Raw genomic sequence first — 26,764 nt, forward strand, 5'->3', positions numbered from 1 at the left:
GTGACTTCACACAAAACACTTGAAAGCATGAAAGATGTTGAAAATTCAGTGTTGAAAGCAAACATAAGAAAAGTGATACCAGCTTTTGCGTAATGGGCAAGGAAAGGCAAATTTCCCAATCTGTCTATAAAATCTGACTTTTGACTTTTGTGTGTGTACAGGTCAACTTGTTAACTTGTGTGGTGACTTCACACATCACACACACACACACTATATATACTATACTCAAAAGTCAGAATTTATAGACAGATTGAGAAATTTTGGTGGGGCGCTGCTTTTCTTATTGACACACACACAGACACACACACACACATATATTTATTTATATATTTATATATCGGTGTGTGTGTGTGTGAGTGTGTGTGTCTGAGTATATCTCCTAAAACTCTCCATCAGTCAACAGTTGATCATGTCAGCGAAATAGACTTCATATTATAACTAGATCAAATTTCCTGTTTACATACTGTAATTGCACTTTTTGCCCTTATAGTACCCAGCTACAGAATGGAAACTCTCTGGTGTCACCCAGACAATGATAGGTTCCCTTTGAGTCGGTTCCTCTCCAAGGTTTCTTCCTTATAGCGTCACAGAGAGTTTCTCTTTGCCCCGTCACCTCGGGCTTGCTCAATACTCAATACGTATACATTGACAAATTTATGTACAGTATTTACACAATTTGCTCCTGAAATTAATCGTTATCGCTTTGTCACAACGTCTGTTATTAAAAGTGCTATACAAAAAATAAATTGTAATGAAAAGACAAAGATTTTTTGACACTTAAATAACCTCTATGACATCACAATTTGGAGGAAAGTCTCTAAAATGTATGAACTCTGTACTGTACATACTGTAATCAGCTTCTGTTTCTGCTTTTCTTAATATAAAAAACCGCGGACATATAAAGGGTTAAACCTGACGACTGTTAAAGTAGCTACTGTCATGGCTGGGGGGCTTCAAAAGCTCATATAGAAGCTGTCATCTCTCTGAAAAATTTCACAGAATCTATATGAGAATGAAACAAGTCACAGCCTGAAAGCTCATTCACCTTTGCTTTACGATACTTTTACCACTGCAGTTTCCCCTGATGCAATATGACACCTGTATTTTTCTCATACTCACAAGAATTCTTCACTAATTACTGCCATTGTAAAGATGACACCTTTACGGCCCGAGTCTTTTACTTTGCATATAGTGGGTGCAGATGGTAAAGCCTCGTTATATTAATGGCTTTTAATCTTTTTGTTTTCGTGAGACACCTGACTCACTGCTGGAGTCACAGACACAGCAAACAGCAATTAACTCTATGACGGCAACTGAGCAATTCTGATTTATGTGGAATTATAGTAAATACAACTTATGGTACAGTTCCCTTATGCACCAATTTGCCTACGATATGTTTTATTAATTACAAATTATCCACCATAGTTTTTTATCCATTTATAGTTACATTTTAATGTTGTGATGATAATAATCACCTATTAAACAAGTTTACGTTCTTCTTTACGTTATAGAAGCGGTTGCCGCCTCGTTTTAATCTCTCTTGACGTTAATGAGACAAAAAAATGCAGCTTGTCATGTAACCGATCTTCCTCGAAATCGTCTGAAAATTAAAAGAACCGATTTAGCTCAAAACACCGATGTCTCCTTCGCAATACAAAAATCTTGATAAGTTAAATTCATTTTAATTTGATGGTTGTGTAAATATAAGATTAGGAGTTTTTAGATATTTTTACTCAATTAATGCTTGCAATTGTCATGTTCCATTCCCAGATCATATTGCTTACTTCAAATATTTGATCTAATAATTTATTTGCGACTTTAATTAATTACTTGCTAATTAATATATAAAGTTTGCAGTAAATTATTTATATTTTCTATGTTTAATAACAACTTTTATTTATTATAAACTTTAATCTATTCATTATTAGACATTAATTATGTTAGTTTTTTCTATAGAACATATTTCGAGTTTATATTTTATGCTAATACCAACCTTTGATTTCAGACTGTCAGAGCTGCTGTTGTAGGAAATTAATGAACACCATGTGACCAATCCGAATAATAATAATAATAATAATAATAAAAAAAAAAAAAAACATTACCACAATTTAAAAGTCACAAAGACAAAAAATTGTGTCCTTTACACCTTTTTTGTGCAAATATTTACCTCAGTTCTGTTCCATAGACTCAGTAATGTGGGTTTAGGACACAACTCATACAACTCATTGTAATCTGAAGCCTGCAACATTAGACTTGTGGCCATTTTGAACTTATTAGAATCGCTATTATTTAGTTTAGTATTGCTCCACCCTCTAAGCCTTGCCACCCAGTGTTTAAAGACAGATTTGATCAAAAGATCTAGCGATAAACCTAAAATACAGTTAAAGGTGTGTATAAGTACAGGCATCCTGCAGAACCAAACAAAAAAGTTGTGTGGTAGGTTTTACACTCATGAGATGAAGATAGGTCATGTTGATTCAAGGTCATGTTGATTCAAGGTCATGTTGATTCAATTTTGGACCTCGTGGTTCCCGCATTCATTCATCGTCAGTGTAACTTTTATTTTAGTCATGTTCTCATGTTTTTATACATATATGTTGGGAGATCCGACCAAGTTAAATTGATAATATCGCAGGGTCATACATGTAAACATACTGTAGCTGTATGATCAGGAGGGAATGGGATTAAAAATACAGGTCTGTGCACATTGAATTCTCCTTTTTGTGAAAGATTACAAGCTGTTTAATAAGGTTTAAGCCTCACTTGTGAGATGATAAAAGACAGAGTAAGTGTAAGACAAGATAAGTGTACAATATTGTTGAAAGACCACGTTACCACAGGATTTCTTTCTTGCAATGAAGATATACAGTATATGGGAACTGAAATGTGTAACCTGATTAACAGAAGGACTGTGAAAACAACTGAAAAGCTAAAACCCCTCTGGGCTTTTTCTTCTCAGAGCTTTCAGTGGAGAACATTTAAGAAAAGTGTCATTAAACTTTGGCAGCTATGCATGTGAGAATCTGCCTTTCTGCTTTTTACTGTATCGCTTTCTTAAGCGACGTCCTGAGGCTACATAACGATACTGATTCAGCAGAGTGTAAAAGGTCAGAGGTTATACTTCAAATTTTCCATGAGTTTTAAATTGAGAATTTGCTTACAGTTGTTTTCTTTGCTCCTCTTCATAGTTAGCTTTCAAGTGAGGCAAAAGATTTAGCATAACTAAAAATATAAGCGTCTGTATTTTTCAGTACACACACACGAGGCCTACGTTCATCCGGGTTTTGCAGTGTAACAAACTAGTTCAACGACCTCCACCTAACACCTCAGGGGAGAAGTTACAGCCTGTCGTTTTTATATAGCCTTTTCCGTAGCAGAGCTTGTAGATGCAGAGCAGCTAAAAATCTGCATTTCTACAAAAAAAAAAAAAAATCTTTAAATCATCCGGTAATCATTTAGTTTTAACCCAAACAAAGCAGCTAAGCAGTAAGCTTTATTATTAAGCGATTAAATGTCTCCCCATTCATGAAGCCCCTTACCCAGGTGAGGTGGAGTTACATGTTTATCTTACAAGTTAGCTAGCTAGCAGCATGTATTAGATATAATATATAAATATGTTCGTCCATATACACACAACACCACTTAGCTTACGATGTGTATTATCTTCTGCTAGTAAACTAACGCTGTGTTGTTTAGTCCAGATGAGAAAATGGGAAGGGCTTAAGAGGAGGTCTCAAAGAAGAGCTTATGGGTAATAAGCCGATAACCTTGAACTCTCTGCAATGAATCAGCTCTGTCCTAATACCCAGATACACATCTTTATTACAATACATTCTCTTGCTTTCTCTATACTTCCTCATTGTTTGCACATCACACATTCTTACTACCAGTTAAACGTTAATTAGAATTCAGATCTGCAGTAGCCCTTGGTACACACTGCACGATTGTTTGTGTTCAGTAGCACATGTCTACAGAGGTGTTCGGCTCTACGGAGAAACGCTTCCCTCTTCTGATTACATTTATCATTGCAACTTTCTTTGACAGCTAGTTTAGTTTGCAAAAACTCAGACACATTTAGTAATAAAACATTTTGTTCTACAGGAAATTTTGTGTGAACACAGTGGCATTTTGAATTTTGATGATTCTTTATACCAGACATGTTGTGTTTTCTTTTGGATGACACCAGATGGTGGGATATTTAATTATTACGGTATGTATGTGTAGAAGAATAAAGGCAAACAGAGGTGAATGAGAAACTGCACATCCTAGTGCTCTGAAGCAGCAATGTTACCCTCTGCAAAACATGACCGGATTTGGGTGACTCGAGTCATATGACTTGACTCGAGTCAGACTTAAATCGCAAATTTGAGACTTGAGACTTGCTTGAGAAATATTAATAAAAGACTCGACTTGACTTTGACTTGACATTCATGACTTGAGACTTGACTCAGACTTGAGTTAAACGACTAAGAGATGGGGGACTCGACTTGACTCGAGTGAGACTTAAGTCGCAAATTTGAGTCCAGCTTCTTTGCAGAATGTTTGCTGTGTTCCTGAGTCATGCGGTACAAAGAGACTTCTGTTTTTTTTTTTTTTTTAATTGTATATGCAAGTTACTCTATGCAATGTAATTAAGCTTTCATCTAAATTTTATGTCCCCACACTGTCCTGTGTGCCACTGTGTGTAGGGATGTGGTAGCCTAGTGGTAAAGGTGTTGGGCTACCAATCGGAAGGTTGTGACTTCGATTCCTACGTCTACCAAGCTGCCACTGATGGGCCCCTGAGCAAGGCCCTTAACCTTAAATTGCTCAGTTGTATAAAAAAAAGAAATAAAGTGTAAGTTGCTCTGGATAAGGGCATCTGCTAAATTCTGTAAATGTAACCACACACAGCATCAGAATGAATTAATTAAAAATGTGCTCTCATGACTTTGACTTCAGCATGATTGCTGATACCAGTTTGAATACGTCAGTTCGGAAACCGTTTTTTGAGATTTGCATAGAAAAAAATCTGTACATTTTATCTACTGGACTAAGGCCAAACAAATAAAACAAAACACTTTTAGGGAACTAATTTACCTATAACACTAGAAAAAAACACTAGAAAATATTCTTTTAACTTATCTCTTCTTGCAAACAACAGTAATTGCAGTCACATCCCTACTACCTTTAAATATACATCTGTATATCATCGCTGTCGGGCGGAAACCTCGTATGTCCAAATTTGGTCAATTTCATATTTTTTCACATATCGATGCTATTGGTCAGTCCCCACGTGGGTCTGTTATTTTTACAAGTTATTAACCAATCTAAAGTCTTGAAAATAGCTTGAGCGCAAATCTCATAACTCCATTGGACACTTCAACTGTCCACCTCTTCCTCACTCCGCGGGAGAGCTTCACGGCATATTTCTCTTTAATAAGAGTCGCAACGAATCAACACGTCTTCTGAGGTAAATGTCTTCAAAACACTGGGCTCAAAGAAAAAAAAATCTTGACCCCTGCTAGTTCTGGTGCTCGTCTGAGGACAGGAATTTAGCGCAAGACAATCCACTGCAACCCGGACTAAACCCTGTGCACTGCAGATAAGGTACAGCGTTTTTTTAATTTCCTTAAAAATAACGGTTTTGGAGATACGAGGATTCCGCCTGAGAGCGACAATATATGTATACTGTTATTTGCAAACTAAAAAGCCAACAAAAATCAAGTGGAAGAACCAAAAATATTCACAGCAAAACTTACCGCCGACAAATGCAAGCGAACACGCGAAAGCATGGACAGGTCAAAGCTGAACGCAATGGCTTTCATGAAACATACAGTAATATGCCCACACACTTCACACTGGTTATAAAGCAATGGTATAAATAAAATTGAATTTATGTCTAAAATTTACCTTAGAAATTATTCCAGAATGATAACATGCCAGGGCCAGCTAGCTGGTCAGTTTATTTTACTGGCTAAGAGATTGGATAAGAGATCAGAATATTCAATGGCTTCCCCATTCAGCAGATCTAAATCTAGTAGAGCACATTTGGGGTGTCTTAAAAATCCTGTAATCGTGTCCACATTGGCCAGAATATCTATGGAATTTTTTCAATGCCTTAGGAAATCCATGTCATAAAGAATTGAGGCTGAGAGAAAAAGCGGTCCTGTTCAAGATTACTACAGTGTTTTGTAAATTATGTACAGGAACTGTTGTTGCTGTAGCCCAGCTGCTTAAGCTTAATATCCTATGCTACTGATTCCATCAGCCTTTCACCCTACAGTATTTGTCATCATTCTACCCAACACTGCGTATTTTGTTGTAGGACCCTAGCGCTCCAGTGGCAGCCTGTTATTACTTGGGACATAAATCAAATGCAAAGTATTAAGGTGGTCTCAGTATGGACCGCTCATGTGCTGCTGTAGCGGGGTCCGAGTTTCTGTTGTGTCTGTTGTGCAAAAAATAATAATAATCTGATTCCTTTATCAGAGACAATCCGGAATGCTAAACAATCATTAGAGACAGTGAGGTAATAAAAACTGGAAGTCGTGGCCAAATATAGAAAGTGGGAAACGAAACTGAAAAGTTAAGGATTGATAAATGACACCGAAGATGAGACACCAAAAAAATGAACAGTTGTAACAAGTCTTAGGGATTAAAAGGGGCAAATATCCACAGAAGATTCATTGTTGTAGGTATTACAGTGGTGTAGTTACAGTACAAAAACATCCAATAGATATCCAGAAGGTGGAGGTATGATATCCGTAAAATCACAGATGTGGGAAGCAGAGCTACTCAAAAAGATCCATTAGGAAGTGAGATCATTCAAAAAAATTACTTCTCTTTTATTCCTTGCTGCACGATTTCACCCAGAGTGCAAAATTTTGGCCCCAAATCCACCAGAAAGTCCAGACCATCATCTTCTGTGCTGTAGACAGAGAGCTTGTCAATTGACACAGCATCGGTAAAGGTTCCTTCAGAGCTGTAATCTTGTGGGTGATCTTCAGGGAAGTTCTTCTGCTCCGTAGCAAGATTCCAGAGCTTCTACAGTACAGAGTCATCAGGAGAAGAGAGAATTAACATGAAGACCAAAAATATAGAGTTTTGATATTGACAAGAAAGATCATTTGCAGCTGATAATTAGATGGTAAGTGATCTCACATAAGCTCAGCAGATTACTACAATATTTTGAAGGTTTACTTAGTACTCAGTACATGCAAAAAACATCTGTAAAGATTTCTGTACATAATTTTTTAACCTTCATTCCAATTTCCCAATCTATAGGAAATGTTCTTTCTTTCTTTGCCAGAAAACAGGAGGTCTTTACAGATAAAAGCTAGACCCAAATGCAGGATAATATAAAAATGGGTTTATTAAGGAAATAACAAAACTACAAACGCAAGGAAACCACTAGAGAGATTGGACAACAAAAAAAAAAAAACACAGAAACCAGGAAAGATGAAGCACAAAACCACAGGATTAAATGGGGAAGGTAATCATTGAGACACAAGGAACAGGTGTGCAGAGGCGGGAACGGATTAAGGAAGGGGCGGGGCTAACACAAACAAAACAAAAACAAAACACATGGCGCAAGACAAAACAAAGCCTGTCAGAAGGTCCCCCTGGTGGTCAGACAGGGAACAGTCTGTCTGACTGTCTGCTGTCTGTCTTCTGTCTGTTTGTCTGTCTGTCTCTGAAGTTAAATATTTGCAGTCATAACAGCAAAGGTTCTTTTTGAACGTTTTTTTTTCTTGCATTTTTTAATAAACAATGGTTTAATAATAATTAGGTTATTATTAGGCTTCCATTATGTAGCACAGCTGTCCTTGTGAATTCATTGTAATGTATTGGAACAAGAACTCTTATCCAGAGCGACTTACATTTATCTCATTTATACAGCTGAGCAATTGCCTTGCTCAGGGACCCAGGAGTGACAGCTTGGTGGCCCTGGGATTTGAACTCACGACCTTCCGATCAGTAGTCCACCTTAACCACTAAACTACCACACCCTAACTTGAGGTAGCAATTTCTCATCACTGTAAATTTCTGACCAATCAGAGACCCATGTAGCTTTTATAAAGATCAGCTGTGCATGTAATATATAAGTGAGCTAGATTTTACCTTTTCTAGATGCTGTTTCGTTATATCCTGTGACAGGAAACTAAAGGATGATTGATTGGCTCTGGTTAATTGGCTCTGGAAAGTACAAATATATGACAAACGGAATATGCAAAATTATTAATTGTATATACCATTTTGAAATGATATCTGAAAGCTTATGATGTATGTAAATCAGTTTACCCTGGTGGCGTTGTGTGTGCTATACTTTCTTCTAGTCCGGGTCTGATGGGACATAAAACACAGGTGACATTATGAACATCACAATTTGTTTTTGCTGTAATAATTCCACATGAAAATAAATAAGCATTTAAGAGAAACGCAGTGTGGAATTTCTAATTCACAATCAGATGGCGTTATGTAACCAGCTATTTTTGACAGCTGACAGATAATCTTTAGTAAATGTGAAACTTACTGGTGCGTAGATGTTCCATGATTCATCACTAAGTCCAATAGGGACCTGTGTATGCTGTAATGGGGACAAGCTCCAATAAAAGCCAATTGGGCTGTGGGTGAATTGTGGAGGAGCCTGGAAGAAAAATGCAAAATGTTAAGTTAAAGTGGAGCAAAAAAGTTATGCACTCCAGGAAAAATATCCCTTCAGCTGGTCAGGTCACAGGTTTACAATTTTGTGCATCAGATTAGATTTCATAAATATGCATTTAAGAGAAATGCAGTGTGGAATTTTAAATTCACAATCAGATGATATTGTGTGATTTCCAAGTTATTTGCCATTAACCAGCTATCACTGAAAGGTGATGACATAATCTTTATTAAATGTGAAACTTACTGATGAGTTTGCGCAGATGTTCTTTGATTTATGTGTGTCACTATGTCCATTAGCGGCCTGTGTAAGCTGTAATGGGGACAAAAACATTTAGAGAGACTGTAGGAGATGCGGAAAAAAAAAGGTTGTAATTGGTTAGTACAGAATTTTGTTTGTTATAGAAAGGAAATGAAATAGAATTTTATTAGAATCCCAGCTATAATATGCGAATATATAGCATAGAAATGCATTTAGATACTGATATACCATGAACATCAAATCATGCTTGGGAAGAATGTTGAAAACAGCTTATACAATCTTGAAATGGTCTTTGAGAGCATCTGTCAATATAGATTTAAGTTTTTTGACCATGCCTTCAGTATTAATCCAAACTCTAAGAATGTTTAGAATCTTCAGGAGCTCCAAGTCCTTTCTTCCTCTTCTTCCAAGTTTCTCCTTTAGGGGGCGCCACAGCAAATCATCTGTTTCCACCTAACTCTATCCTTGGCATCCTCTACTCTCGCACCAATAACCTTTATTTCCTCATTTAGCCTCACTGTTCTACTTCCCTCACTCTCGTTCATGTACATGTATTCTGTCTTACTACGACTGACTTTCATTCCTCTTCATTCCAAAGCAGACCTCCACCTTTCAAGGTGTTCCTCCACCTGCTCTCTACTCTCACAACAGATCACAATGTCTTCTGCAAACATCAATGTCCATGGCGATTCCTGTCTGACTTCATCTGTCAACTTGTCCATCACCATAGCAAACAAGAAGGGACTCAAAGCCGATCCTTGATGTACCCCCACCTCCACCTTGAACTCCTCTGTCTGGCCTACAGCACATCTCACTGCTGTCATACTCCTCTCATACATATCCTGAACTACTCTGACATACTTCTCTGCCCCTCCTGACAGCCTCATACAATACCATAGCTCCTCTCCCAGCACCCTGTCACACGCTTTCTCTAAATCCACAAAGACACAGTGCAGCTCCTTCTGACCATCTCTGTACTTCTACATAAACATTCTCAGAGCAGAAATTGCATCAATCGTACTCTTCCTGGGCATCAAGCCATACTGATGCTCACAAATAGCCACTTGCTTAGCTTCTGCTACTCTTTCCCATAGCTTCATTGTGTGTCCCATCAACTACCGTCCCAAAGCAAAGTCCATCATCATCTGTCCATCTAGGTTCCTTTCCTGAAGACCAAACCTCCCCATCACCTCCGCATCACCTCTGTTTCCAGTCATTACTCTCTACCATCTGGGAACACTGTCTATCACCTAATCTAACTTACTCCAGAATCTCTCCTTCTCTTCCGACTCACAGCCTACTTGTGGAGCATAACCACTGACCATATCCAACATCACCATTTCGATTTTTTTTTAGTTAGGAGGTGAAATAAAACATATATTTGTGAATACTCCACCCGCGCCATCCCGTACATTCCCCATTCCACACAAAGAAAGAGAAGTGAACTAGTTAATAACTTGACATTATATTGAAGGGGAAAACATTTGCGAAGAATACAATATGACACTACAGTATATAAACATGCACCAGAAGGATTGATGTTTTACTGAGTAAAAACACACCTTGCGTGAACCTTCTCCTTCCAAGTTGTATTTGATCAAAGTTTGGTTTCCATCATCTTGCAAGAATTCCATGAAATCGTTTATCTTTTTCTTTCTGTTCATTTCACATTTGCAGGCAAAACAAAAGAGCAGCACTGGAAAAAAAATCCTTAATTACATCTTAAAGTCATTAGATAATTAATGATGGTAAATCTTTAGATTTTAATCCAGGATTTCTAGTGGAATATAAAGGAATCTGTCTCTTTTTCTGTTTTTACTTTTATTAGACCGAGTTTTCACTTAACCAGTCTAAAGCCTTTATTTACAGGTTTGAGCTGAAATACTTTAGAAGTGTTTCAGATTATGATATTGTTCTAAATTTCTAGCTGTGTACTTTTTTATAATTCAGACTTGGGGTGTCTTTGGAATGACCTTTTAACCCCACTGAAAGCCAGCATAAGTTTATCATGTAATCCTTTTGGAAGCTGCAGCAAAGTCATGCTTTTTGTTTATTATAACTGGTTTAAGCAGCATGAATGTAATTGATATATATATGTGGTCATGTGACCATTGGAATAAAAACACGTGGTCATGTGAACAGTGGAATATTAAAGAATAAATAAATGAAATAATAAATAAATGAAGCAGATCTCTGAGCACTTTGGGTCTGTGTTCAGTGTTTAACTGCTAGAAACATGATTTATGTCATTTTTATTTTACCTAAATATGTTTTTTTTTTTTTTTATTAATTAATGTGTTGATTTTTTTTGTTAACATTGGGAATGAGATAATACATTATTATTAATTCATTCATAAATAATTAATTCATTTTGTCAAGAACACGTGCAGCTGAAATATATATATATATATATATATATATATATATATATATATATATATATATATATATATATATAAAGACTCACAAGCTATCAGGAGCAGTATTCCCAGCAAAATTCCTATAGCTGATATATGGAGGGTGGAGGATCGTGGTAGCCGGTTCTTGCACACAGTTCCGTTCCCACAGTCACATACCACCACTTTCAAGACATCGTTTGCTTGCACCCCCTGTTGGTCAGCAATCTTCAGGGGAACTGTATAATTTCCATATGGCAGAGTCTTCAGGCTAATCAGTAAGATTTCAGACACTGAGGCAGAAACACAACAGATGTGGATTGTTATAAACAAGACCTAAAGGTAATTACAAGTTATATATATATATATATATATATATACATATATACATACAGTATATATAAAAAGTAGAACAAGTGAATTAATGTAAGTCTGCGATTGTACAGATAGCAACAGTTATAGTTATCAGTAGTTAGTTATAGTTATATAGCAACAGTTATAGTTATCAGTAGTTAGTTATAGTTATATAGCAACAGTTATTCAGTTATTGTAACAGAGCTGCTGTTATGAAAGCATTATAAACACCATGCGACCAATCAGAATCAAGAATCAAGTATTCGACAGTATTGTGGAATAAACTGTTTTAATTCAAACTATATGAATTGCTTAAATTCAAATTTATTGTTTTGCATAGTCAACAATTAAGCAGATTTTAGTTTAATAAAAAAAAAATTATATGAAAAACAGCATTATCCGGTAATTAATCACCTGTGTGCTCAAACTTCCACATGCTCTTCAGCTCCTGATCATCTTTGTCAAGTGTGATGGTGAATGGTCCGCTATACGGATAAACATCAGCATCTTGTGCAGTGACTCTCACTCTGTCACCTTTGTTCCCACATATCACAGAAGGGTTGCAGGTTAGATAAGGTGCATTATCATTCTTATCTCCCAGCTTGACCACCAGAGTCCCTGTACCCGTGCCAGGAGGTTCTCCTGTGTGTATAAACAGTGTGGATATTGAGGTTAATTTTGTTTGTTTCACCTTTTTTTATTATTATTATTTATTAACATGCAAACATCTGTGCTAAGAAATTGTACCATCATCTATTGCTCGCATCACAACAGTGTAGGTGCTCTCATTGACATACGGAGACTCACGGTCCATTTTTTTTGCCAGGGTAATAATGCCAGTCTGTGGGTCTATGGACATCCAATTAGCTGGATCTTCTACCAGTTCATACCTTGAAACACACATGCCATTTATTCATTGCTGCTCTTGAAATGTTTACACTTTAAAGCTTAAAGCATCTGTAAGTCTTTTTTCACAGAAAATTGCTGTAATTATCTGAGGCTCAAAACAACCCGACTTCATGTCATCCCTCACAGTAAAACCTGCTTTTAATTGCATACCTGATCTTAGCTTGGTCTGAATCCTCGTCTGTGACCGTGGGAGTGTACAACACCTCTCCGGGCTCTTCCTCCTCAACCTCGTAAACGATATGTATTTTGTTGTGAAACACAGGTGGATCATTCACATCAATGACTTTGACGGTGACTTTAACGTTCTTGCTCCTATTTAAAGTCTTTGGAATGGGATTAACTGGCTTTCCATCAACACAAAAAAATAATGGCTCCTCATTGTCTACTCCTATTTCCAGTTCAGTCAGAGTGGTTCTCTCATAATCCTTTCCCTGTAGAACAAGGACATAAATATTGACATATTAAATCTCTTTCGCACAATATGTCGTGTTATATATGTTTTACACAATAAACAACAACTCTTTGTACACAAAGCTATTCTTTATATCTTATACTATATTTCTTAAACAAGCTTAACTTTTAAATAATATTGTAATCTATTGTGAATTTCTGAAATCTACCTTGATGACAGTCAGAACTCCTTCATTGGTAAGTGGGTCTGTTTCAATCTTGTAGTTGCCCTCCTCATTACCCTTCAGGATAGTGAACACTGCTCTAGATCCTGGAGTGTTAGGATTGTCCTTATCTTGCACAGGAATCCTTAAAATTTCTTTATTGGTTTCCATTTCCAAAACATTAGCGTTGAACTGGACCAGTTGAAATAAATTGTTAGATCAGTTAATGCATTATGTTCAAATTTAAGAGGTTTGTAAACCAGATATTGTGACACATAAAATATGCATTTAGCAAGATCATGAAGTACAATAAAATTTAGTGTTTACTTGTAGTATATCATGTAGTACAACATTTAGTATTTACTTCATGTATGAACTGAATTGTAAGCAATGTAGTGAGTCTAGTTTTAGGAGTGCCTCAGGGGTCAGTAATAGGATTATTTTTATTTACTTCACACATATGCGTTATTTGCAAAAACCTACCAACTCCTGCTAATTTAGTAAACTAAACATTTAAAGAATAGAAAGAAAAACAGTAGTGTGCAAAAAATAGTTTTCAAATGTATTTTTAAACGGCATCATATACATAAAATCCAACAAGACTGTTTCGCTTTGAGGGAATTTATATATTTGGATCAATAATTATGGGAGCATTTTGAGCATCTTATGGATCTTATGGACTGATACTTGAGTTTTGAGACTTGTTTGATTTTATTTCATTTGTCATTCAATAATGAAGTATGTAGAGTTGTATTTGTGTCAAACAGATATAATCTGGCACAGTTGAAGTAAATCAGGACGAGGTACTGTAGAGGTAGAGATAGAGGCAAATGCTCACCTTTAGGTCAGTGAACACAGGAGCGTGAGTGTTAGAATCAGTGATGTGGATATTTATAGTCGCAGTGGATGAGAGTGATGGTATTCCATGATCCCGTGCTTCGACAAACATTTTATATTTCTTTACTTTCTAAAGTACATGAGAGCAAAACAAGTGTCTATGTGAGTACAATGTCATTAAGATATTTCTCCAGGTGAGGAAAAGTCTTTATACAGATTAGATTATTACATCACATCACCTCATCATTGAATTATTTTACTTTACCAGCAGGACACAGTGTACTTTATAACAAAAAAAACTGTAAGCCTTTTCACAAGTTTTCACATTTCACCGTTAAACAATTCATGATAATAGTAATAGTATAAAAATAGATTATAAGCTAGATATAAAAAGTATGTGTGTTTACACTCACATCATAATCAAAGCACCCGGTGAAGACGAGTTTTGTGAGCTGGCTGCCTTTTTCATCCAAGATAGAATACAGAGAGATTTTTGGCAGTGCTGGCTCCTGAGACACTATCCTCATGGAGACATGAGAATTCTCAGTGCCTACCTCATCAATATCTGTTGCTTGCAGTAAAATAGGAAGCTGACCTAATGCATCAAGAATAGACAGAAAAAGTGTGATAAAATAATGAAAAAAGAAAACAATAGTGTAATGGTAATCTTACCATTTTACCTAGATAATGGCCTTAAATTAGACAAACAAATCAACACCATAGTTAGTACCGGCTTCTTTCACATACGCAGGTTAGCTAAAGTCAAAACTTTCTTAAGCAGGAAAAGTTTTGAAACAGTTATCCACGCTTTTATCTCAACTCGACGGGACTACTGTAATTCTTTGTACTCTGGGTTACCTCTCTTCCATCTCTCGTCTTCAAATGGTCCAAAATGCGGCAGCCCGTCTACTCACAGGTGGCCGCAAACAAGACCATATTACACCACCGTAACGAATACAAGATTCTGCTATTTGTCAACAAAGCTCTCAATAATCTAGCTCTCAAATATTTATCTGACTTGATTGTTATGTACAATCCTTCAAGATCACTTATGCCCCTTTTCCACCAAAAAGAACCGGGTGCTGGTACAGAGCTAGCGCTGGTGCTGGTTCAAAGTTGGTTCCACTGGTGAACCTTCTAAGAACCGGTTTGTTTTTCCACCGGCTAGAGAGCCATCACAGAGCCGAGTCTGACGTCATTGTATACGTGTCACGTGTCCCAGCAACTTTAGCACAGCAGTGGCAAACACAAACACATCACATGTCGGATGTTGCTTTACTGTTAATGCTCATGGCTTTGTGAACCTACATTAACATCCAAACGTGGCGAATCCAACGTGTACGTGCAGCTCCATGTAATCTGTATAAACGGAGGTTGTAATCGAGAAAGTACATAACGTTATTTTATCATTAACACAGAAAAAAGTTAGCCTTAGCATGTAGCTACCTACTATCATGTGTGCTGATAATGTATCATATTGCGGTAAAGTAAAAGTGTATTAAACATTAGTATACTTAAGGTACATTATCAAATGCGCTAACAGTAGCCCCGCCCACAGCCCCTGACACAAGCGGTTCTTAAGTCTAGACCAGCAACGTTTTGGTGCTACTTAAGAACCACTTTTCCTGGTTCAGAGCCGGTGCTTTGGCTGTCGAAACAGAAAGAACTGGTTCCAAATTAGGCTCCGAACCAGCACTCAAACTGCCCTGGTGGAAAAGGGGCATTTGATCCCAAAATGGTCATTTTTTACCGGTACCACGTTCCTGTCTACAACGCAGGGGAGACCGAGCTTTCGCAGTAGCGGCCCTAAGCTGTGGAATAGCTTGGCACCACCAGTCAGAACTGCGTCTACGTTTGGTGAATTTAAATCCATGTTAAAAATACACCTCTTTTTTCTTGCTTTTAATTGTTGGTAATTTGTATGTGTTCTTTTATATTTATGTTCTTCCTTTTTTCCCTTTCTTTTATCTCTATGTACAGCACTTTTGCCAGCTCGGGCGGATATTAAATGTGCTTTATAAATAAAATTGAATTGAATGGTACGTAATAGTGCTATGGGCCAAAAAAATAAAGTGTAATAATTACTCCAGAACTTTTTTCAGGAGATCCTTCAAAAGATTTATTGTGTAAGTAAGAATTCTTAACTTTGTAAAGAGGAATCATTATTGACAAGGAAATCTTTTGAGGTTTTTTACACATAAAAACTTTGAATTTCTTAAGCATCTGTGTGTGTGTGTGTGTGTGTGTGATGTGTGTGTGTGATGTTTACCTTCTTTTGTGTTCTCTGTAACATTTATGTTTAAAACTTCAGGTTTGAACAACGGTGGATTATCGTTCTTATCTTTTACTTTCACGTCGAAAGCCAAGGTTTTGTCAACAATTTTATGACTTTCTTTGTCGATCACATCAAAATTCACCTAATTATAAATGAAATAAAACATCTATTGAAATTTTATATTAACTTTATTTTCCTGAAATAAACATCAGAACACAAACATCAGATAAAACAATTATTTTGATCAAATTTAAACACATTAAATAAATGCCTTACAAATACATTAGTTTTTTCCCCTCTTTCAGCTGATCCATGTTTTTTTAAGGGGTCACCACATATCGGACCCCGAAAAATCCATTGAATTAATAGTGAAAATTAATACATTAAACATTCACTGTACAAATTGTTATTATTTATTTTGTATAAAATAAATACTTTAAAAAAGATCTTATTAAAATGCATACTTGATTACTCACCTTGAGTATGGGGTGGGTTTCTCTGTCTATGGGCTTGTTCAGGAAAATTTCACCAGTTGTCTCATTAATGGTGAACACACCTAATGGCTTTTCTGTCACACCTTGGCCACTGATTTTGAATAGGATGGAGTGATTCAGGTGCTTATCGTTGTGCAACTGGAGCCAGAAGAAGAAAGGGAAAAGTTCAAATCTAATTAAGATCAATAAAAACAATAGATCAGTAGATCAAAGATCAATAAGAACAATAAAAAAAATCATCATATCATATATAGTGATTAATCATAACATTAACTACCTGAGTAATATTAAAGTAAAAGCTTGCGATGTACTGTATGAGTTGCCTCCTTTCAGCATAGTCTTTTTTCAGCCACCCGTGGGATTGGACTAGATGGACTAGCCTTTGCTTCCCATGTGCATCAGCAAGCCTTGGGTGTTCGTGACCCTGTCTCCAGTTCACTGGTTGTCCTTCATTGGACCATTTTTGGTAGGTACCAAAGGAGGGAGCAAGTAACAAGTAAGTCTGAAGTCATGAATGTCAAGTCAAAGTCAAGTCGAGTCTTTATTAATATTTGTCAAGCAAGTCGCAAGTCTCAAATTTGTGACTTAAGTCTGACTCGAGTCAAGTCGAGTCCCCCATCCCTGAGTCATTTAACTGAAGTCCGATTCAAGTCTCAAGTCATGAATGTCAAGTCAAAGTCAAGTCGAGTCTTTTTTTAATATTTGTCAAGCAAGTCACAAGTCTCAAATTTGTGACTTAAGTCTGACTCGAGTCAAGTCATATGACTCGAGTCCCCCATCTCTGGTAGATACTAACCACTGCACATCACTATTCAGCCCTTGTCAAAGTCTCTTAGATCCTTACACTTGAACATTTTTCTTACACCCCGTCCCTTTGCAGATGCCATTGTAAGGTTCATTCATTCATTCATTCATTCATTCCTTTTCTACCGCTTATCCGAACTACCTCGGGTCACGAGGAGCACGGGGTCACGGAGATCTCAGGCATCATTGGGCATCAAGGCAGGATACACCCTGGTGTCATCGGGCATCAAGGCAGGATACACCCTGGACAGAGTGCCAACCCATCGCAGGGCACACACACACACTCTCATTCACTCACGCAATCACACACTACGGACAATTTTCCAGAGATGCCAATCAACCTACCATGCATGTCTTTGGACCGGGGGAGGAAACCGGAGTACCCGGAGGAAATCGAGATCGGGACTCGAACCCCCAACCCTGGAGGTGTGAGGCAAACGTGCTAACCACTAAGCCACCACGCCCCCGTTGTAACAAGATAATCAATATTATTTAGTTCAGCTGTCAGTGGTTTTAATGTTCTGGCTGATCTGTGTAATCTGTATTTTCTTCTTTACACACTCCTGAGCAAAATCTTAACACCAGGGGAAACATTCCAAGTATTTGCACTTTGTATTGGTGGATCACAACCAGGTTGTAAGAACTGCTTCAAAACAGAGATTGGCAATTCATTGAAAACGGGATTTAAACTAAAACAGGCTATTCGTCAGCTGATGAAAAGTTTAAGACCATCGCACAAAAATATTTACAACAGAACTAAAAGTGTCAAAAAAAGGACTCAGTTCTGAGAAGCTCCACTGATCTTGTTGGTCAATTTACACACTTGTTTCCTGCTTGATTCGACTATTTCCATGGTCCATGTTGTGAAGATGGCTTCATGAAGATCATCCACAGTCTGGAACTGACGTTCATTTTTGTAAACTTCCCTTGCCATCCATCCCCTATCATTCTCAATGGGGATTTAGATCAGAGGAACACGCAGGATGGTCCAGAAGTACAATGTTATTGTCCTGGAAGAAGTCCTTCGTCAGGTGGGTGTTGTGAATTGCAGCCTCATCCTGTTGATAGACCCAGTCATTACCACACACACAAAGGGCCCCAGGTCGAGAGGGTTTCCTGCTGCAACAGGTCCACATACCTGGCCGTTGTCTGACAATCCTGCACGACCTGAAGCTCCATTTTCCCATTGAAGTAAAAAGCACCCCAGATAATGATGGAGGCTCCTACACTGTGTCGGGTAGAAAATATCTCCAGTAGGATCCCCTTGTAATCCAGGTTAAATGTTTTTGATTGTCCAAGAATAAAAATTTTTCTTCCAACTTTCAGTGTCCTATGTTTTTTGCTCCCTTGCAAATTCCAAATGGGCAAGTTTGTGTTGTGGGAGGAGACGTGGCTTTCGAAGACATTTTTTGTTCTTTAAGCCCTACTCTTGCAGATGCGGTTAATGGCCTTAATTTGCGTCGAGGATCAGCCTGCGTCTTCACGGACAGCCCGTTGGATCCTCCGGCTAGGTTCAGGTGAAATCTTTTTGGGTATACCACTTCATTTCATTGTCCCATAACTCTCAGGATCTTTTAAGAAATTTAAAACGATTGTCTTACTGCGTCCAACCTCGGCAGCAATGGCACTTTGCGAGAGCAAAAACGTTTTGCTTTTGCCATCAGGAGATCAAGACAGTGCGACTGCCTGAAGAACAATGACATTAAAGCCATATTTTTTAACAGATTTTAACTTTTAAAGGCTATGGTCTTAAACTTTTGATCGGCTGATGACAAGCCTGTTTGAATTCAAATGCAGTTTTAAATAAATTGCCTACTCTCTATTTCTTGTCTCTTGCTCTTGTTTCTTCTTTTGGCATTTTAAAGAAATTCTTACAACCTGGTTACGATCCACCAGTGCGAAGTGTGAATACTTGTAATATTTTCCCTGGTCTTACGATTTTGTTCAGGAGTGTATTTTCACATAACCTGATGTTAATATCTGGATTTTAAAGGCGATAACAGCTTTAACTTCAAAGATTCTACCTTGCGTCTGCACAGATATATTGTGGTGTACTGATAAGCCTTACTGTTACTGACGAAGGCTGCAAAGCAATTTCTTTCTCTCTAGATGCTATAAGTGTAAATAAATAAGCAATAATCTGAGACACTATATGATTGGACATTATATGATTTGCACCCATGACATGATTTTCATGAACACCAGATTTCTTGTGTGAATGTTTTATTAATAAATCAGTTCATACAGTATAGAAATTAATAAATGATGCCCAGTGATACCTCTGTAAATAATTGAGGGTAAGGTCCAGGAATTTCCTCATTTATTTCAAAAGTAGAGAGCACCCATCTCCTCTTGGACCGAATGAGCACTCGCTCCTTAGAAAAAAATAATGTTAATAAAAATGTTATCTATTGTAATCACTATCATTTTTGTGAGTATAAGCTCAATTAAGTTATTAATTAATACATACACTTGTCTTGTTTCTGGTCCCGTCCTGGCTTGTCTGCTCGTGAGAACTCTCGGCCCACAGCTGAAAAACGCACAACACAATGAAAGCTTTCTTATGAAACTAAGCTTGTTAAACCAATAAAATCTTACCACAAATGTTAACCAGAGAATATATTTTCTAAAAAAAAAAAAAAATAGATACACAGAATAATTACATTTATAATTGCAAATTTAAAATAAATAAAATAATGTAAATTTTATATAATGTATGTATTAAAACATAGTTGCCAGATAATTAGTGATCAGATCGATATAACGGATAAACTGGCAACTTTCATTGTTTTCAGTATTTAACCCCCTACTCTAATTGTTTTACCCTCCATTTCTAAAATATATACAGGTGAAAGAGCATTTGGCATGGAGCGGTAAATACATTCCAGGCTTCCTTATTTAATTGTGTCACTTAAATCATAATGACAGTAGTAAAGCTGTAATAAACAGTTTGTAAGTCTAGCTGTTCAAACATATTTGACAGGCGGTATATATTCACAAACTGGTTCTTGCTTAGCCTTTAAGGCTTTCGTGTTGATGCACTCAATGCATAGTTAGAAGGATGTACAGTGAAATCATAAACATAATCATTTTTACGTGTCGAGACCCATCCTGATGAACCATTAATGAAAACGGTAAAGGTGTGCTGCACCTTTTTTGTTCATTCTGGCATGATAATGACCCAGAAATATCTAGAATACTTATGTAATATTTAGTGGTTTTATGGTTTATGGTTAGGTGTGAATGCTTCTTTTAGTCCCTCAATGTCTTATGGAGAAGACCAGGCATATACACATCACGTTAGAATGTTAGAATTTGGCTGGAAATGTGCACAATATGGTGTAATTACAGCCTCATACACACAAAGTAAGTAATTAAGTAAAAAAAAAAAAGTCAATAAATAAATGCACTAATGATCTAAACTTGCTTTTAAACAACATGAACCCAATCATTCAGTTGTAATAGAACAAAATTGCAGCATAAATGATTTTTCCTGTGTCTACAGTGTATGACGCTCTAAAGCCCCAGACAATAATATTAATAATATTAATTATTCATATTAATAATATTAATTACTATTATTGTTATTATTAATAATAATAATATAAATAATAACTGTTGTTGTTATTATTTATATAATTATTATTTATGTTATTATTATTAATAAATATTATTATTAGTAGTAGTAGTAGTATTAGTATTATTATTATTATTATTATTTATTTATTTTATTATTGTATTTAAATTTATTATTATTATTATTATTATTATTATTATTATTATTATTATTATTATTATTATTATTATTGCTGTTGCTATTATTATTGTTATTGTTATTATTTGAACACAGGTTACAGCTACCAAAATGTCTGTGATGCTTGAGCAGTGCTTGTTTGTTTTTTTACATGCTAGAATTGCAAAATCAAACCATTTTCTGAAGTTTTTTCCAGAAATATTACTCGTGTATTAGTTGTTTAATCAAATATATTCACCCTTAAAAATGAAGCTGTTAAAAGTAAAAGCAGACCCCTGTAGATTTTTGGGTTGTGCTGAAAAGAACCCAACAGTAAGCATTCTCTATCGTACTATAATCGTGTAAACAATTCTGCACAATTCTGTGAATTATGTCTCATGGTGTTTTTCTTTTTTTAATTCTATACAGCTGCAATAATTCATGTGACTTCATGTTTCTATTAAAATCTATAGTTTTTGGTTCACTGGTGCTAATTCACATGTACAGGTTTTTCTTTTGCTATTATCCCCTTCCCCAACTCCTAGATTCTGGGAAATATGTAAATGAATGTATAATATCCATCCCAATAAGCCTCTGACTTATGCAAAACAAACTATAGTACAATAAGATTAGTACAGAAATATTTATACTTACCACCAGAAGAAAAAGCAAAATGATGGTCTTCAACATCCTGAGGCTTGTACAAGTAGCAGTTCCTGTACTCCTTTTCTGTGTGTTTCTGTTGTGTGTGTGTGTGTGTGTGTGTGTGTGTGTGTGTGTGTGTAAAAGCATATATCCATGTCAGTGATGTGGGAGTGGCCATGCTACAGTTGGTGAGAAATAAAAGAGAATTTCTGTTTCCTCTGTTGTGCATCCTGTCATCTAAAGCATCCTCGCAACTGAAACAGGATTAGCTAGTTCTGTTTCAGAAGAAGTTTGTATCTGCACGTTTGTTGTGTATTGTACGTGGTGTCAAATATACAATCTGTAAAAACACACTGTTTAAACGGTTGTTGAATTTCTGGGTGTTTCTTGTATTTAAAATAAGTAAGCATATTGAACGTAACATCTCATTCCATATCCACTGACATAAGTGTTAAATTGTTCCCACTATACTGCTAAAACAGCAACGTTTTCACTCTTATGGAAATGTGATCTGCTGGATATTTGTAGTGTGGCTCTAGGGATTTGTCCATTCGGAAGACGAAGAAGCCTTGCATAATGTTTGGCACATTACAGCACTTGATTTTCTTCACATATCCCATGTTAAGAAGATGGGGTTAGAGCTAGCTATGATACAGAGAGGGTTAAGGACCTTCGTCAAGCAAGCTCAACCATCAGGGGCACCTGGATTGCGCTGGGGCTTGATCACCCAAACAGCAACACAGTACCTTAACTGTTTGAGCCACAACTGCCCTTACATTCAGCTACAAGAGCTTCAGCTTTCCAGTTCATCCCAAAAGTGTTCAGTGGAGTTGAATCAGAGTCAGGGCTCTTGAGTTCACTGGAGTTCTTCCATTCCAAACTTTGCTTGAACAGGTTCATGGCTCTTAGTTCCAGGGAAGAGAAATCTTTATGCTACACCATACAAAGACATTCTTTAAAATTATTTGTTTGAAGCGTAAGTTATGCTGCAATTCATCTGTCAGTCTCTTACCTGTATGTGTTTGAACAATGGAGCAAAAAACACTGTAACAAGTTCACAAATCTTAAACCAGTGCAAATCTTATAATTTTGTAATTTCTTGTTTTGTTATTGTTCTTATTAGAACAATGAAAATACATTCAGGTTAGAATATTTTATAATAAAAATCAATTTATAAATTAATCAGGTTTGTTTAAAAAAGTAACCTTACAAAAATATCTATTTATATACAGTAGTAGAATTATCATATTATCATTTAATTTGTTTATTTATTTGAATTATTTTACATTACATGGGTTGAATGTGTTTTAACAAATAAATAAATAAAAAAGTAATATTGTGGGGTTTTTTATTCATTTGTTAAAATTCATTTCTTTTTTTTCTTTTCTTTTCTTTTTTACACAAGCATGTATTAAAATATACAGTAACCTGTGAGGAAAGTCACCACTGAACCAGATATCAGATCTGATCAAAATCAAAAAGCAATAACAGATTTCAATGGCAAGTCCAGTACGAATGTTTCAAAGCCCTCGCTGGTGTTTCAAACAGTCAAAGCCATGTTTCAAAGCCATTACTGGTGTTTCAAACAGCCAAAGCCATGTTTCAAAGCCCTTGCTGGTGTTTCAAACAGCCAAAGCCATGTTTCAAAGCCATTACTGGTGTTTCAAACAGCCAAAGCCATGTTTCAAAGCCCTTGCTGGTGTTTCAAACAGTCAAAGCCATGTTTCAAAGCCATTACTGGTGTTTCAAACAGCCAAAGCCATGTTTCAAAGCCCTCGCTGGTGTTTCAAACAGCCAAAGCCATGTTTCAAAGCCATCGCTGGTGTTTCAAACAGTCAAAGCCATGTTTCAAAGCTATTGTTGGTGTTTCAAACAGTCAAAGCCATGTTTAGTTTGGTTCAAAGCCTGATACAGCTCATTTACATTTATTGATACCCAGAAATCCCCAGAAAATACCCAGAAAAAAAAAAGTCAAAAAGTGCGCTGAAAAGTCTGAGAGCACAAAATGAATAATCTGGGTAAAAAGCAGAAGTGGAAATTATTTCTCACTTCTCTGTCAATAAAAATATTGAATATCATCATCATCATAATAATTTGAGTGCTAAATTTTTCATTAGCTTAGGCATGTGTTTTTGGCTTCGAATCTATTGCTAAACAGACAGACTGTATGGTCATCTGTTTATACAGCACCACTGATGTTAGTACTTCGGTCGTAGATTAGTCAAAAATTTTAAACAATTTAGCATTTAGCTATGTGACTAGCTGAGCTACAGTAGATAGACTATGATGCTTAATCATAACTTAAATCTTACTTCATGGAATCTCATATTCTTATTTTCCGCACGTGTTAAACGCCATGATCAAAACTAACAAGAAGCTGAAGAGGAAGCAACTGTTTGTCCACACCCATTCACTGACATTTTAACACCAGCCCTGCTCTTCATGTGTGCCGTTCCTCAGTAAGGCCAGTTGACAGGAGCAGGGTTTTACCTGGCACAGATGAAAAAATGTGTGCACCTGTGCTTTATCAGAGCTCCTCTTGAGAAATACTTTTGTAATGATTACTTGTTTATAACTTCCAAAGCATCTAAATATAGTAGGATGGAGAGGCATTTCTACCACTGAGTTCATTCCAGAGAAAGAAATAAAAAATGTTGCTGAGCAGAGGTAATAACCTGCTTGTGATGTGTCATGTCATAATCCTTTGCTTCATAACTGGGTTAATAAAAGTTATCACCTTTTGTTGTCGGGATAGTGACATCTAATTAATTAATTACATCTAATTAAACAGAAATGAAACCATGATATCCTTTTATCACTTGTTCATTCACCAGTCTCTCTTTTTCTCTCTCTTTAAGTTAATAACAAAAACAACAGCAAAAGTTTGTCTTGTGACAGAAAAAGTTTCCATTCCTTTCCATTCACTCATGAGGCGCTAACACTAGAGACTCCTTCTATAAATGTCATATCCGCAATACACACGTTAGAATTTACAATTCCGTTTGCTTTCATTTTAAGTTTTCTTTTAATTAGCTGTACAGTATTTTGAGCTCTCGTGCATGTTGAAGGTGAACATTTTTGACACGTTTTACCAAGGAACCCCACATTATTTTACTTATGAAGTTCTCAGTAACTCACCTCGCTTAAACAGAAACAGCTGTTCATTTGTTAACCACAGCACCGGTTTTACAGCGCTTTAGCTTTGTGTTAGTGCACAACCGAGCAGCGTTTTTGTCTGCAGTGCACGTGTTGTGTTTTTGCTGCAATCGACATTTGTGTTTGAATCCTTCATCGCTATTTTTGATAGGATATTTAGTTGCAAAATAACTTCGGTAGAAAATCAGGAGTCAAATCACAAATAAAGTGTGCACTCATGGACATTTTTGGAGTAACCTGTTCAACTGGGCATCACAGAACACAAACACAGATTAATTAGCAAACGCACCATGTAGCACTGCACGATTCCATTCAGGATTATTGTTAACTTGAAAGTTCTCTCTCTCACTCACTCATTTTCTACCGCTTATCCGAACTACCTCGGGTCACGGGGAGCCTGTGCCTATCTCAGGCGTCATCGGGCATCAAGGCAGGATACACCCTGGACGGAGTGCCAACCCATCACAGGGCACACACACACTCTCATTCACTCACGCAATCACACACTACGGACAATTTTCCAGAGATGCCAATCAACCTACCATGCATGTCTTTGGACCGGGGGAGGAAACCGGAGTACCCGGAGGAAACCCCCGAGGCACGGGGAGAACATGCAAACTCCGACCCTGTAGGTGTGAGGCGAACGTGCTACCCACTAAGCCACCATGCCCCCAACTTGAAAGTTTTTCTTTTTTATTTTGTAAAATATCATATAAAAAAACAAAAAAAAGGTTTTAAAATATTTTTTATATGATATTTTAGCTTTAATTATATTGTTTTTAAAGCTAAAAGAAAAAAAAAAAGGATAGGACGTTGGCCAGAATTGTCAAAAAGGTTGATATCTCAGAAAGTCATCTCAGAATGTTCACTTGAATATTTGTGGAGCCTGTGTAATAACAGCTGAAGCCTATGTTGTGTCGCAACATTCAGACAAGAACAGGAATCAGTGTTTATAACAGGATCAGCCAATAATATACAGTTGATTTGGTTAAAATTGAACATCGGTTAAAAACACAGGCTGACCCTTTCTATTCTTTAGCATGTATGAATCCTGGGATTAAATTAAATTTTTAGAAAATATGCTAGGGTTCTATAGATGAGTTATACTTCATTTCATGTATAATTTTAATTTATTACTATGAAAAATGTATTACTTGATACTCGCTGGAAGGGAAAATAGGTGCCACTTAATGATGTTTCCTCTGAATATGTCGCGACATGTATTTGCAACTACATTTAAGGCAGTTGGCAGATGGCCTTATCCAAAGTAATATACATTTTTATCTCATTTTATACAACTGAGGGTTAAGGTGGCAGTGGCAGTGGCAGTTTGGTGGACCTGGGATTCAAAAACAAGTTATTAAAGTCTTAGTTTTCAACAAGGATTATTGAGGGTACCTTGGATGAGCTTAAACCATGCAAGTAAAACAGGTCAAACACACTTCTGGTTTCAGTTTAATACTTTCTTTATTTATTTCTTTATTTAACCAGGTGAGTCAATTGAGAACCAGTTCTCGTTTACAGTCATGACTTGGCCAAATGACTTGCAATAAGTTGCAGAAAGCAAACAGACGGTTTGAAGCATCTCCTCACTGCACTTACGCAGCTTTACGATGACTGGATGAAAAGATAGGATTGAAAG

General features: G+C 36.6%; 1 protein-coding gene across 1 annotated transcript; it reads right to left on the reverse strand.

Annotated features, from left to right (window-relative positions):
• Positions 1–6,693: 6,693 nt before the first annotated feature.
• Positions 6,694–22,088, reverse strand: LOC132862283 (cadherin-like protein 26). Its single transcript, XM_060894234.1, has 18 exons — positions 21,976–22,088; positions 20,059–20,118; positions 19,868–19,963; positions 16,767–16,922; positions 16,285–16,432; positions 14,429–14,610; positions 14,017–14,145; positions 13,185–13,370; positions 12,715–12,995; positions 12,403–12,545; positions 12,070–12,297; positions 11,373–11,594; positions 10,468–10,601; positions 8,891–8,956; positions 8,516–8,629; positions 8,284–8,325; positions 8,104–8,178; positions 6,694–7,026 (listed from the first exon to the last, which is right to left on the reverse strand). The coding sequence occupies exons 1-18, from the start codon at positions 22,009–22,011 to the stop codon at positions 6,817–6,819; spliced, it is 2,508 nt and encodes an 835-aa protein (XP_060750217.1). The 5' UTR covers positions 22,012–22,088; the 3' UTR covers positions 6,694–6,816.
• Positions 22,089–26,764: the final 4,676 nt, after the last annotated feature.

This window comes from Tachysurus vachellii, chromosome 19, assembly GCF_030014155.1.
Source record: "Tachysurus vachellii isolate PV-2020 chromosome 19, HZAU_Pvac_v1, whole genome shotgun sequence".
In the NCBI taxonomy this organism is placed as follows: domain Eukaryota; kingdom Metazoa; phylum Chordata; class Actinopteri; order Siluriformes; family Bagridae; genus Tachysurus; species Tachysurus vachellii.